This window comes from Heliangelus exortis, chromosome 1, assembly GCF_036169615.1.
Source record: "Heliangelus exortis chromosome 1, bHelExo1.hap1, whole genome shotgun sequence".
NCBI lineage: Eukaryota > Metazoa > Chordata > Aves > Apodiformes > Trochilidae > Heliangelus > Heliangelus exortis.
Window position 1 is genome coordinate 150,568,961 of NC_092422.1, and position 13,255 is coordinate 150,582,215.

At 36.8% G+C, this 13,255-nt stretch overlaps 1 protein-coding gene across 14 annotated transcripts in view; it reads right to left on the reverse strand.

The window, feature by feature from the left end:
- The window catches only part of EPS8 (EGFR pathway substrate 8, signaling adaptor), a 131,720-nt gene that overhangs the window by 47,219 nt on the left and 71,246 nt on the right, over positions 1 to 13,255 (reverse strand). For all 14 annotated transcript variants that reach the window (XM_071732995.1, XM_071733005.1, XM_071732994.1 and 11 more), the window contains 2 exons: positions 6,975 to 7,065; positions 5,805 to 5,878 (listed from right to left, as the gene is read on the reverse strand). In XM_071732995.1, coding sequence (XP_071589096.1) covers positions 5,805 to 5,878; positions 6,975 to 7,036 — 136 coding nt within the window. In that variant the 5' untranslated portion in view covers positions 7,037 to 7,065. The remainder of the gene's footprint in view (positions 1 to 5,804; positions 5,879 to 6,974; positions 7,066 to 13,255) is intronic.

A 13,255-nucleotide genomic window follows, 5' to 3' on the forward strand; every position in this document is an offset into this window, starting at 1 on the left:
TGTATGTCACTTATGCAGACTCGGGAGACTCCCTTTTCTGAAAGTCCAAAAAAGTCATGCAATCTAAACTCTGAAGAGCAAAATGCCAAATAAAAGTGAGAAATGATCAATCAACTGGGTAGATCAAAATATTTGTTTGTCAAGCCCTGACACTGAAAAAAAAAAAAAAAAAAAAAAAAAGTTCTGCATCCTCCTTTTCCCTTTCTTAATCCTGTCAATCAATCTCAACCTCTCATGGGTCCCTTCATCCATGAAGAGAGTTATTGAAAACTAAAGCAGAATTCTGCAACAGAGACGTCCAGATAGGATGTGTAAAACTATCAAAGGATGAATAAAAATATCAAAACTATTGAGGTATTTTTTCTATTTTCTCTACTTATTGCAGCTCTTACACCCAACTCGTAAAATAAGTATAGCCACAACACTGCAGTTAGCTCAGCCCCTGGTGATATGCTGCACACAATTTAGCCGAAGTACTTTCCATCTGATAAAGGAAAAAAATAAAACTAAAACAGGATCATGGCAGGTGACACTTCAGCTAAATTTTTAATTACGATTTATAGCAAATGCAACACAGAAGAATCTGAGCAAAATAAAATCTCTCACAAGGCAAGGGCAATAAACTTTGAAGCAGCAAAACATTTCACTCATAGGTCCTGACTATAAGACCTATTAGCTACTAAACCTTTCAAAGGAACATAAACATTGATCCAGAGAAATTACTCTTCCTGCTGCAGTTTTTGTCTCTGTGAACTTATTGAATTTGCCAGCCATCAGGAATGGACCATGTTTCTGCTTTCAAAGAGAGGTGAAAAGGTACTGATTTCATACCAATTTTGGAATCAGACAAAACAGAAGAAAGCAAAAAATGACCTCTTGACCAAAGACTTTTAGCCAAGCCAATAATACACTGGACAGTACATGACAGAGATAACGGGACTTGACATTGCTCATTCTCTTCCTTGTCAGTCCTACAGTAAGAACTCTCTGCTCTCCCCAGTTATCTCTATGAAAGACCATTTCATACTTTGGAAAGGTAACTTGTCCACATTTTTAGGGAAGAACACCAATGTGGCTCAAGGTCTCTTGAGGCAGAGCTATGAACAGAACCTGAAATAGCTGGAGTCCTGTGTCACCCATTTTCCAACTGGAAGAGAGTGCAGCAATATGGAAAATTAGAAAGTTGCTTAATAAATGCTGCCACAGCCTGGCTGTGTGCCACTGTCCAGAAAACCACACTGAGATATGTCTCACAGCAAGAAAAATCTAACTACTTATCTAGGTAGGGAAAATTCTTTTCAAAAGCAAAATATCTCAGTCTGGGTCGTAACAGATGACCTGAAGCATGGGTGGTGCTGGTTAAGGTAGGACTATGATACCTGTAGGCACAGCAAATTTTCTGTTCCTAAAAGCCTCAAATAGAAATGAGGAATCCCAATGCCTGGACTTCCACTGATGTCTTACAAATTATTGCATAGGCCAGATGTAATCAATGGTATCAGTGACACGGTTAAGACAGTGCAAAGAAGGATAATGGTGGATCCCACCTTCCCCTGACGCTTCCAAATTGGACAATGCACAAACAGTGCAAAAAGGAGACAAAGCTCTGACATCTGATGGCAATCCATGTGGACATGGATTAAGAATCTCCCTCATAAGCTGTCCAAAGATTCCTGGAGTGACGGTATAAATTAATGCCACACACATCATCAAGCAGAAATTCCCAGTACTTAGATTATTACTGGACATTTATGGTTCACATTGGATTGATTGCTGTCAGCCCTTAGAGAACGTATCGCAGCAGCCAGAAAAACTCAACTTGAGACCAAATGCAAAGGGCAGGAGATATGACCTACACATCCGAGGAGCATGGTCAAAACGAGTCCAAAACAAATGTCATTAAGACAGGAGCAAACACTATCACTTTCAGACATTTGTGCCACAAGCTTCTCCCTGATGGCTGAATGGAACTAGATGTCAGAGAAAGTGTATTATTTAGAAGTCAATTGTCAGGTTAATTCATTTGGGTAGCAAATAAAACAAGCACGTTACATGGATGGCTTATTTTAATGCACTCATTTACCTACTCTATGACCTGCTTGTGATTTCCTCGCATTTATTACACTACACTTCTTGCTCGGAATGAGGTATTTGAGCAATGCAAAAACACACATGCAATTTCACTGCCAGCACCTAATCACGGCCACGAGAGTATAAGCACAATGTAAAAAACACCTTGGTTTTTTTCTGATGCAGCATGAAGGCAATTTTTTTTCATTTTCATGTAAAATAATAATCTAACTATTTTGGAGCAAAACACTAACTTGATGCTAATCCCAAGGAATGGAGCTGCTCCACACTGTGTCACTCTCTGGCAAACCCCCAACACAGCCCTGGTTGTTGGCGCCGACTGACGCTGAGCGTCTCCCCGCAAGCAGAGCTGCAGAAGGCAGATGGAGAAGGCAATGCTAGAACAACAGATAACAGCTCAAGCCAAACCCCATTTCAGATGGAAGGACTGGGAAGTAAATGATGAAATAAACCCCAGAAGAATGCGTAGAGGGCTTCTTCCCTCACAGTTCAGTGGGAGATTTAGCATGCAAATAGAAAACAGTTCATTTCAGGAAGGAAATGAGTGAAAACAAAAGGATTATTTGACACAGGAAAAAGGGCAATTGCAAGGAAGTTTTTGCTATCAGATAAACACACCAGAGATAGTGATGGCTCCGGTCTGGTTTTTAACTGATCTGTCTGTGACAGTAATAAAACTCTGACCTCTTCTCCCACTGGCACCGTGGCCAGTCGTCTGCCTGATGATTGAAGAACTGAACAGTCATCAACCACCTCAGCACTGGAACTCAGAAGATAAATTTCATGCAATCCCATTTATGGGGAAATTGCAATAATGTGTGTTTATGTGTACATATATTCACATACTATACACAGGCATATACACTTATGTCTATTATTAATATCACTGCTATAATTATTATTATTATTTTATTATTTTACTCTTTTTTAAAAATAAAAAATAATCTAATTCAAAATGAAATAGTGAATTAGAAGCCTGGGTCCCAACGTCACTTTCTGATACCTTTGAATAGGTGTGTTGTCCAAATAACATCCAAAAGCTTTCCAAGAAAAGGAAGCTTGTCAGGGACAAAATCTGCTGTGAACATTACAATGGCACATTTTATCAAAACAAAAACATAGGGTCCATTTTACTTTTAAATTATATATTTTTTCCAATGTATTATAAACTTATTTGATTCAATGTACAAGCTTTATATAATTACATAAATAAAATATGCCCAATTTACTACACATGTACATAACAAAAAATATAAAAAGAAAGCTCAAACACTCCCAACCTGCTTTATAGCTTTCACTCTCATGGATCTTGAATGAAGTACTCAAGTTACATATTAATTATACCTCAGTTATAAATAAAATACTTTGTAATAAGCACTTTAACATATTTTAACAATTACAGTATCACTCAGCTGGTTTCCCCCCACCTTTGAACAGCATGCACAAAAATCCATAACATCGCAAAGACACATGGGGGATGCAGCAGAACAGTAAGCTGGTTGCTGAAATAAAAATACAATTTAAAAATTGCTTTGGATTTAAGAAAGGTTTTGGGTACTCTCTTTGTTTTTTCCTTTTCATATATGTGATGAAACTGACAGCCTAGTTCTTTATGCATACAAACCAGAGCAGAAGCAGTAAAGCATACAGACCCCTCTGTAAAAGCTGTGCCAATATATCTTTACTCAGAGCTCTAGGCTAATTAGGTCTTCTGCTTCATTCAGTTTCTGGCAACTGCAACTACATTCTTGTGATATATGGCAATGGAAGGGAACCAAAATCAACAATTGGATTTACAGGAGAGAAGACACAGCAGTTATATGGTAAGTATTTTCATATAGTACCTTAATTAAGTATTTCAGAAGTAAGTGGCCATTTAACCATTATATTCCTCAAATTCACTCACTTGTCCCCATCTTCTACTGACATATGACTATCCCATGACATGTTTGAGGTGAAAAAGCTCAAAGAAGGATTATTTTAAAAGCTCAAAAATATTAAAGGACATGGTTAAGACATTCACTGATGCTGCTACACTGCTCAAAACATGTACTCTTGAAAAATTATGATGAGGATATGAAAGGAAAAACAAAAGCACAGCACCCTCTTAGTGTTTCATGAAGAAACAGTCTGCTAAGAGTGTCTTGCAATGTGTCTTGCTGGTTTTTGTTACCACCAACTATTTCTGTCAACACGTGCAATCAGTTTGTCAAATGAACCCATACAGGATGTAGAAATCGCTGTTTAAAACCATCCTTTTAGCATTTTCATCAATTGCAGTTCCTGTCTTTAATATTATGTCAAGTGACTGGTTTTCTAGCGTGCCACTAAAAACCAAATTTTATACTTAGAATGATTCGCATGCAGAATAATTGTTATATGGCAAATCTTTCAAATGGTTTCTATTCCTATCTTAGCTGATTTTTTTTCTAGAAGTGGATCTTCACTCTAGTCTGGCACAGTGCCTTCAGCCATAAAAGCACATCAGGTTCTCCACACTATTCTTCTTTTCCAAGGATAGAAAGCTAGAGGACCTCCATTCTCCTTCACAGGCTTTTAGCCTCATTAATTTCAAAGCAGTAAAAAGCCAACAAGGCAGACAGTACAACCAAGTTCTTCTCATTTGCTGAGGGGTGAGTAACCAACACAGCCAAACTCAAAGGCTGTCTTCCAAGAGAAAACTGTTCCAATGCTACAAAGCATCCTGTGGTTGTCCCCCTAGTTCACTGAGGTCCCTTTCCCAGCCAACAACCCACCCAAAATAGGAAGAAAGAATGAGTTAATATTAGTTACTACTGCAGCAACTAATCACCATTTTTTTAAACTTTCTGGATCATAGAGCTGCAGAAAAGGTGGCAGACTCAACAAGGGAGAGCAGGCTGAGGTGCAAGGGGTCCTCCACAATGTAAATCTTCTTCTTCCAGTCCTGTCAGCTGCACTGACTTCGAAAAGAGCGTTTAACAACATGCACAGATTTACACAGCAGAACATCTCTCAGCCTCATTGCTGCTTGTATTTCCATTACCAGCAAAGCTATCAGCAGGATGTGCTCATAGTGGAGGTGGACAGCCAGGAAACGATGCAATTTGGCTGGCAAGGAACATGACTACATTCTGCCTCCACAGTGATTTGGCCATGAGCTAAAGACTAACATATATAGCCAAGGCAAATACTAGCATCTGTGGTTGGCAAGTGCAAAAACCTTTAGGTATTTATAAGTAACATCACATTTGACAGTCACAAAGCCCATTGAAAATATCAGGCCAAACAGGGATTCAAACCTGTTACATCAAATCTAACCTCCATAAAATCCTTGTGTCAAACAAGAATAATATTCTAAATTATTTTTCTGCTGGCAGGGAATAAAGGTGGGGAGGCAGGGGGAGACACAGGTCATGAATCAAACCTATGGCACAGCTAGGTCCCTGAATGCTTTTTCCTTGGCACATACCTTAGCTACAGAGACATGATTTATATATTTCTGCCTTAAAAATTAGGAGGTGGGAGTTCTCCCCTTAGTAAACAATAAGATTTTCTAGAGAGCCTTAGAGTAGAAGTAAAACGACTTTGTTCTTTAATGTTGTTTATATACACACATAAACCTGTACGTACATACAGATATTTTTGTATAAAATATTTTCACCGTGACATCACAATCCATATTTAAACACACAATTTTAAAATAAAAGTTTAGAGACTTTATGCCAACTTACCATATAGGGCTTTTGCACTTGTTCTTGAATTCTGCTCCCTCTCCACCTGACCAAATGTTGGGGAACCATAGCCACTGGAAGAAAACATTGCTGGTTAACTTCTCTATAGGTGTATATCCACACAGAAACAGGCAGTGAAAAAAACTTTTCCCCTTATGCAGGACTACATGCACCTACAACCTTACTAATGGAGGTAATGCTACTTGATATTTATTGCACCCCATGAATACAATGAAGCATGACTGACAGGCTGGAAGTCTTTCTGAGCTCTGTTTTGTTGCATTAATACCACAAGATGCACTCTGGGGGTGCACTATACACACAGACACTACCACAGTGTAAGCAGTGAATACAGATAAAGAATTTTAATGATAGAGACTATTCCAAAGACTTGGTAGGATTTTGATCTTTTTTTCTGGCATCCACAAGTGTTAATTACTTTCAACAATTTTAGCTGCTTTTTCTTAAAGACTTAAAAGGACTACCATTGCCTACAACAAATAAAAAGGTAATCCAACTTCCTTCTAGTGCAACAAGAGGAATGACTCATATACAAACTCACTTTAAAGAGACAACAGTATGAGAAGCAGCTGACAGCACAGATGCTTTGTTCCATACAGAAATTTGTGTTCTTTGGCATCAGATTTAGATCGAATCTCTTTTGAGCCTAGTGCCATGTTTCTGACACAGGGAGCACCCTCCTATCTCAGGTAACATTTTCAGGTAACACTTGCTCAGTACTGTTTACCGGGAAAAAATATTTTCTCTCAGATGGGAAGGGCAGACGCATCTTTTATGCATAAAAATGCCAAAGTTAGTCTTAAATGCCAAAAATCTTTCATGCGTAAAAACTGAAAGTTAGTCTTAAAATATCTCAGGCACATGAAGAACTCTCCAAGCAATATAGGATGTTATGGCTACAGCTATTTATTCATCACGTTATTCCATTCAGTAATACATCTTTATTCTTACATTAATATAAACATCAGTCAGATGGTATCTGCCAGTTGTTAAATGGTTTGGAAACTGTACGTTCTTCTGCAGAAATTGCCCTTCTATTACTCCAATTGAATCTAATACATATAAGCTCTATCTGAAATGAAGCTGTAAAGAAGAAAATCTAACAAATATTTTTTGTGCATGTATGGAAAATCAAAGGCATAAACTTACTTCATTTGAGGAAAATAACTTCCATATCCACCGGGAGGGGTGTTTGCTATATGTCCATTCATTCTCACTGTCACTTACTGAGGGAAACGATCTGGGAAAAGAAACAAGAGCATGTGAATTGAAGCCTCTTTAAAAATGAAGGTTTAATACAGATGTAATACAAACCTAATGAGAAAATTATGATTTAAATGAGAATCGAATTGCATCAACAAGCTCAAGTGTTATTATTTGCATCATGGTGATGCCTTTAAGATCCATTATAGAACTTCCCCTATTGCAATTTCATAGTTATCACTTCAAATAATTTATAATTTAGTGGGAAAAGCTATTATTATTGATACAATGGTCTTTAGGAATAGCTTTAGAAATAAAAGGCTGATGAAACAAAGCACATCTACTGCAAAAGTGAACGAGATGTTCCAAATGGCAACTTTGATACTCAAGCATGCTTGATTTTAACCCTCAATTAATTCTTTCAAATGAAACTTTTTTTTTTAAAATGACCATTTGATACATATTCTATGAAACTTATCAGCTGAATTGTTAGAAAGATGCATTATCAAAACAAACCACAATTGTTAGCATAAAAGGAAACTTGCTTAGCTATTGTGGGACTAAAAAAAGCTTTTTTTTTTTTTTTTTTTAAGGCAGCATTTAACATCCTGAAAGCTTAGCATGCCAAATGAAACCTCTCATATAGCAGCAATACTGAAAAAGCTATGATGAAGCCGTTAAAAGAATGCCTTTTTCCTCTAATAACATACTCCTTGAAATTAAAATTGACCCTGGTAATTGCTTTCATAAGCCTGAAAAGAATTAATAAATCTCTATTCAAAATTACCATGGTCAAACATTCATAAATAATACATATTTGAATATTTCTCTATATATCAGTCATTAAATAAAGATTTCTTTTAACACTGCAAAACAGTCAAAAGTATGTCAGATAAAATTTGTACCTAACGAAAGCTCCAGGTCCAGAGTAAGCATGACCTACTTTATTGTCCAAGAGCCACCTTACAACCAGCTTATCTTCAGAATCAGTAAGTCAACTCATTGCCCCACTTTAACTCTTCTCCTCCTGTTTGACCAAGAAGCAGTAGCTGACTGACCTACAGTTTCTACTGCATTTCGTAGCCACATGTTCTGCTACTTTCCTCCTTCACGCAAAAATTCAATCACAATCAATTTCTATTCCCAGCTCTTGAGTCTTCTGGTGTTTCAAGAGACGTACAAGCTCCTTTAGGTCTTCTGTACTGAGAGCAGAGTCATTTCTACACCTTCCTGAAGAACAACTGACATGTCTTACCTACAGTGCAATTAGCAAAGCTACCTAGAACTGAGCTTCATTGCATGCCAGATGCAATCATGTAGAAGCATGGTACTGCCCTCAGTGAGTGAGTACTCACTAGTACTTAGTGAGTAGTAAGCAATTTGGCTTAGAATCTCCCTTTTTTTTTTTTTTTTTTTTTCTTTTTTTAAATCATTGATTGCTCCTTGCAAAATGTCTTTACTGACATACCCATACTTTACTTCCATTCCTTCTGCACATCCCCAGTAGCATATCATGTATCCAGCTTGGGAGCTTCTTTGGCTGCTGTAACCCACTTTTTATAGAGTTCAGTACTTAATAGCTGTCTCCAATAAATTACTAGTTGCACTGAGCACTGCTCAGTTCATTAGCAATTACAACCCTTGGGAAGCATCCTGAAATTGTCCCATGACTTGAGAGAATAAAAATATTCATTTTCTCAGCAGAATTTGCCAGCTCACTGTGCACTCCTTGTTCCGTTTCAGCGACGGCACGGACCAGAGCTACTCAAGAGTGCTCCTGTCCAGCTCCACTGCCATTAAGCTCTTCAACACTTCCTATCAGCTATTAATTCTTATCAGCTGCAACCATTGTTCTCCTTGTCACCCTGCTTAACAGTTTACCCCGTGGTTAGCTTCTTAAGAGCAACCAGATTACAAAAAGCTCACACTAATTATGTACATTGCTTGTCAGGGTCCCCAACGTCCTCTGCTTTCCACACACACATTCATTAAGATAACACTTATTTAGAAATTCTCTTTGCTATATCCTTTATTATTTGTGATTTTTTTTTTTTTTTTTTCATAGCTCTATTCATAACAAATTCTGCAACTATCTGCTTTGGAGTGAGATCTGGAAAAAGTTGTCTTTAGACTTCATTTCGCTCCCCTGACATCTTAATCACTTCATTTCTTCTTTTTATGAAAGTGGTGAAACATAACATATATTTTAGTAGAAGGAATGTAATATACCAGAACTTAAAGCTTCAGTCTTTGAAGTTAGCATAACACATTGAGTTTTAAAGCATCAGTGAAACATTTTCACTTTAGGGGAAGAAAATATGTCTTACGACTAAATACTTGCCACTGTAAGGCATGTAGTCTATTATATATAGGCTATATATAAGCTATATATAGACTATATATATAATAGACTATATATAAAAAGCTTTAAATTACATCTTTAACCAAGTGATAGTGAAAATCCAAAGTCAGAATTCACTCTGCCAAGTAAGCACAAACATTTAGCAAGTTTTAGCTGATAGGCAAACAAAACACCACTTGCTATTTGGCAGTTTTGTAAAGCCACCAATATTTCCTGTTCCTTATGCAATTTTCCACTGTTAAAAAAAAAAAATAAAAAAAATCAAATGCTTTTGAAATGCCAAGACAAGTATTTTGACATTACAATCCCAACAGGCTATGCAAAGCTTCTATCCCTTGGTACAAGAAAACTCCCTGATATGAATACAAATAAATCTTTTACAGTAATTACTTATAATTAGTCCAAATATTTATAACAGCATCAAAAAGCTACTCCTAATTCCCCCAAATTATCAGGCAATTTCATCTTTTTCAACATAAATGTCTCCAAAAATCTCACAAACCAAATATTTTAGGAAAACCCCTTAAAATTTTTATTAAGTTCATGATGGAGAAAAGGGAAAAACATAGAAGGAAGTGCAGTGCTTCAATTATTATTAATTTATACACCTTTCTCTGCTGTATTTTTCATCTCAAATGCTCTTTCATTTCTTACAAACAGTCCTGTAGCAAAAACTCAACCCATACATGTTGCAAACCCATTGTCATCCAGGAGTCTATTAATAAACTCCACTTCCTCTTTAATCTTCCCTTTCACCTCAACCCAGAAGTTCACAGAAACATACCCTGGTGTCCTAGACTTGAAGATAAACATTCTTCAGAATTAATCATGATTACTCTTTAATAGATTTTGAAGTATCAACAGTTTACTTGTGAATATGCCCAAGGATGGTCATGACTTAGAATCCTGAAAAGATATCATGCCCACTCTGAACAAGAAATATGTAAGAACAAGAACACAAAATAAAAGTTTGAGAAGAGTAGAAGAAAATAGCTTAAATAATAAAATAGTATCAATATAAAGATAGTTGTCTTTAAATATAATCAAATAAATTTTAATAAAATAAATATTATTAAAAGTAGAAAGATAATAATTATAAATAGGAAATTCCTAAAATCAAATAAATACTAATTTATATTCCCACAATTTCAGGGACTGAAAAAAAAATTGCACCTGGGACTTCACTGCTGCAATCAGTTTTATTTTTTGAAGGGACTCCAGTAAGTAGCAATATAAATCACAATGGTCCAGCCATTTTATACAGGCATGCAATATAATTATATCAGTTATAAGTATTAATTTAAAAATTAATACTTTTAACATGCCCAAATGCTAAAATACTCCTTGCCTTCCCCACCTTGTAGCACAGCAGCCTAATGAAAGCAACACAATATGTGTGCAACAAGCTGACACATTAATAACTCACATGCCCTGCTATTTGATTTCCCAGTAGGAGTTTGAAGGGAAATAAAATTTCCCAATTTATTAAACTAAAAATAATAATAAATAAATGAAATTCCTCTTACAGAGGGGCAGAGATATCTCATTAAAGAAACTGAGATATTCCAGAGACCAATGCTCTTTTCCACTCATCCTGAACTGACCAGTCTCAGAATCAGATGAAAAAAAAAAAAAAAAAAAAGGAACAGTTTAATGGCATAGATATTTTAGAAATTAATCCAGAGGCAGAGAGGGAGGAGGATTAAAGAGAGAAGGATGTATGGGAAGTAAAATGAAAGCCAAGAATGGCTAGAACAATAATTATCTACTGATTAAAAGTGTTATTAGTAACAAGTCATTGTTATCACATGCCCCAACAAGAATTCTTCCCCAGCCAGATAGCAGGCACAGGCTGTAACTTCAGCCGAAACAAAAACATGGGACTACTACAAGGTAACACTTATCTGCAGCAATCTGACATTGTATCAATGTCAGAAAAGGACACACTTTCTCCACCCTTTCCCTTTGAAAAATATTATGGAAAAAGAAAACCAACGAAATTCAGAGGTATCCATGCTACACTGTAACTCATTATGTATTCAATAAAAATGCTTCTTACTGCTGTTCCATCTATTCATTTATGTTTCTCTAGAAAATGCAAAAAGCTATTTAACTTGATGTGTCATTTAGTATTTTTTATTTACTTCTTCTGGAACCTTTCCCTGTTCACCCACATGCACCATCCTTCAAACCCAAATTACTCTTCCCTACCATGTTTTTTAATAATCATGGCTTTTAACCTCTTTGTGTCTCCACAGATGAGGTTCTTTGGTTATTTCTTCTTCTCTTGCATTTTGATGTTTTGTCCTCTTCTGTTTACTTAGTTGTTCTTAGCACCCTCCTATTTGTAGCTCTGCTCCAGCCACAGATATTACAAATGGGAAACTCCTGTTAGAAAAAGATCCCCCAGAGTCAGATGAAATTGCTCTTGCCCTTCAATTTCGGGACTTGCTTCAGACAACAACCAAGTGCAGACACAAGTTCTGCTGTTCAACATCTTTCCTTGAGACAAACACCACAATGCACATGCATGCATAAGCAAGCACTGCTTTGGAAATGATCACTGGAGTTTTTCCAATCTCAGTGCATTGGTGTCAGAATTTCTCTGGTTGAGCTGGCAGCAACCTCCTAGTGTAATGGTTTCCATTAAGTGGATTGGAGCATCCAGAAGCTGGTCAAAGTGATGATGGGGAGAGGGGGGGGGGAGGGGGGAGCAGGGGGTGTGTGGAAATAGTTGAAAGCTAGACCCTGCAAATGGTGCAGCTTAAAGACAATCATTTGGACTTCATTTAACAGTGCTCTGGCTGTTGTCTCATTTTGCCATGTAAAAAAAGCCCTCTGAAGCCCCCTGAAAAAAAGCATAGGTACTGAGGTGCATGCTCCTGTGTTCATGTGTCAGGACTTCATGCAAATTACATGTAAACTACAAAAGCAATAGTAACATTATTTTGAAAATGCTGCTATTTCAGGCCTTCTCTAGCTCCAGAGAAGTTGTGCGGAATGACCATTAGCATTAATTACAATGCACCTTAGTGTATATATATATCTGCATTGAGTTTGCATCCTTTGTTTAAATTTCAGTGCACCCTTAACCCTTCTGGTGGATGCAGAGTTAGCTATATGGTGTTCTTGCTAAAGAAACCTGGGAGTGGGGAGGTGTCCCTCCTTTCCCCTCTGAATTTCAGCCCTTAAAGTCAGCTAAGTCAAACCTCAGAATACTACTTGCCCATTTTTCTACAGGAGGAATAGGAGCATTTCAAGAAATAAATGACTGGGAGGCAGAAGAATTTGTAAGTGTCTTCACCTCCTTAAAGAAGATGACCTCAATCATCACCCCTTTCTCCAGTTTCAAAAAGTATTTTGATTTTCCTTGATGCTTTCTGAAACTTTATATTTTTCCTTACTCCTTCAGTACAAGGAGTAAGTTGAATTCATCAGCAGTATTTGTTTCAGCAGAAGGGACATGATAAATTTATGAGAAACATTGGTGACATAATTATCAACAGCAGAAGACTGGATATGATAATGCAAGAGAAGCCTTCAGAACAAAAATTGGTAGCCAGGAGAGAAGTTTTCTGCTGGCAAAACTAAGATTGAAAGTGCCCTTTAAACTTCTTTTTTTCCACTAGGCTATTTTCCAGCAATTCACTGTTAAGGAAATATTCTAACAATACAATTAAGATAGGTATCTTTGATTTTCAGAAAGGGGAGAAATACCAAGACCAACAAGAAAAACCAAACGAATCAACTTCAGATGGATCACGTTCATAGATTTAGCTCTTTTTTTAATTGCCACACTAATGAAGAACCTGCTTGAAAACTGGTTCTTATTCTGGCATGGCAACCTATTTCCATTCATGGCTCT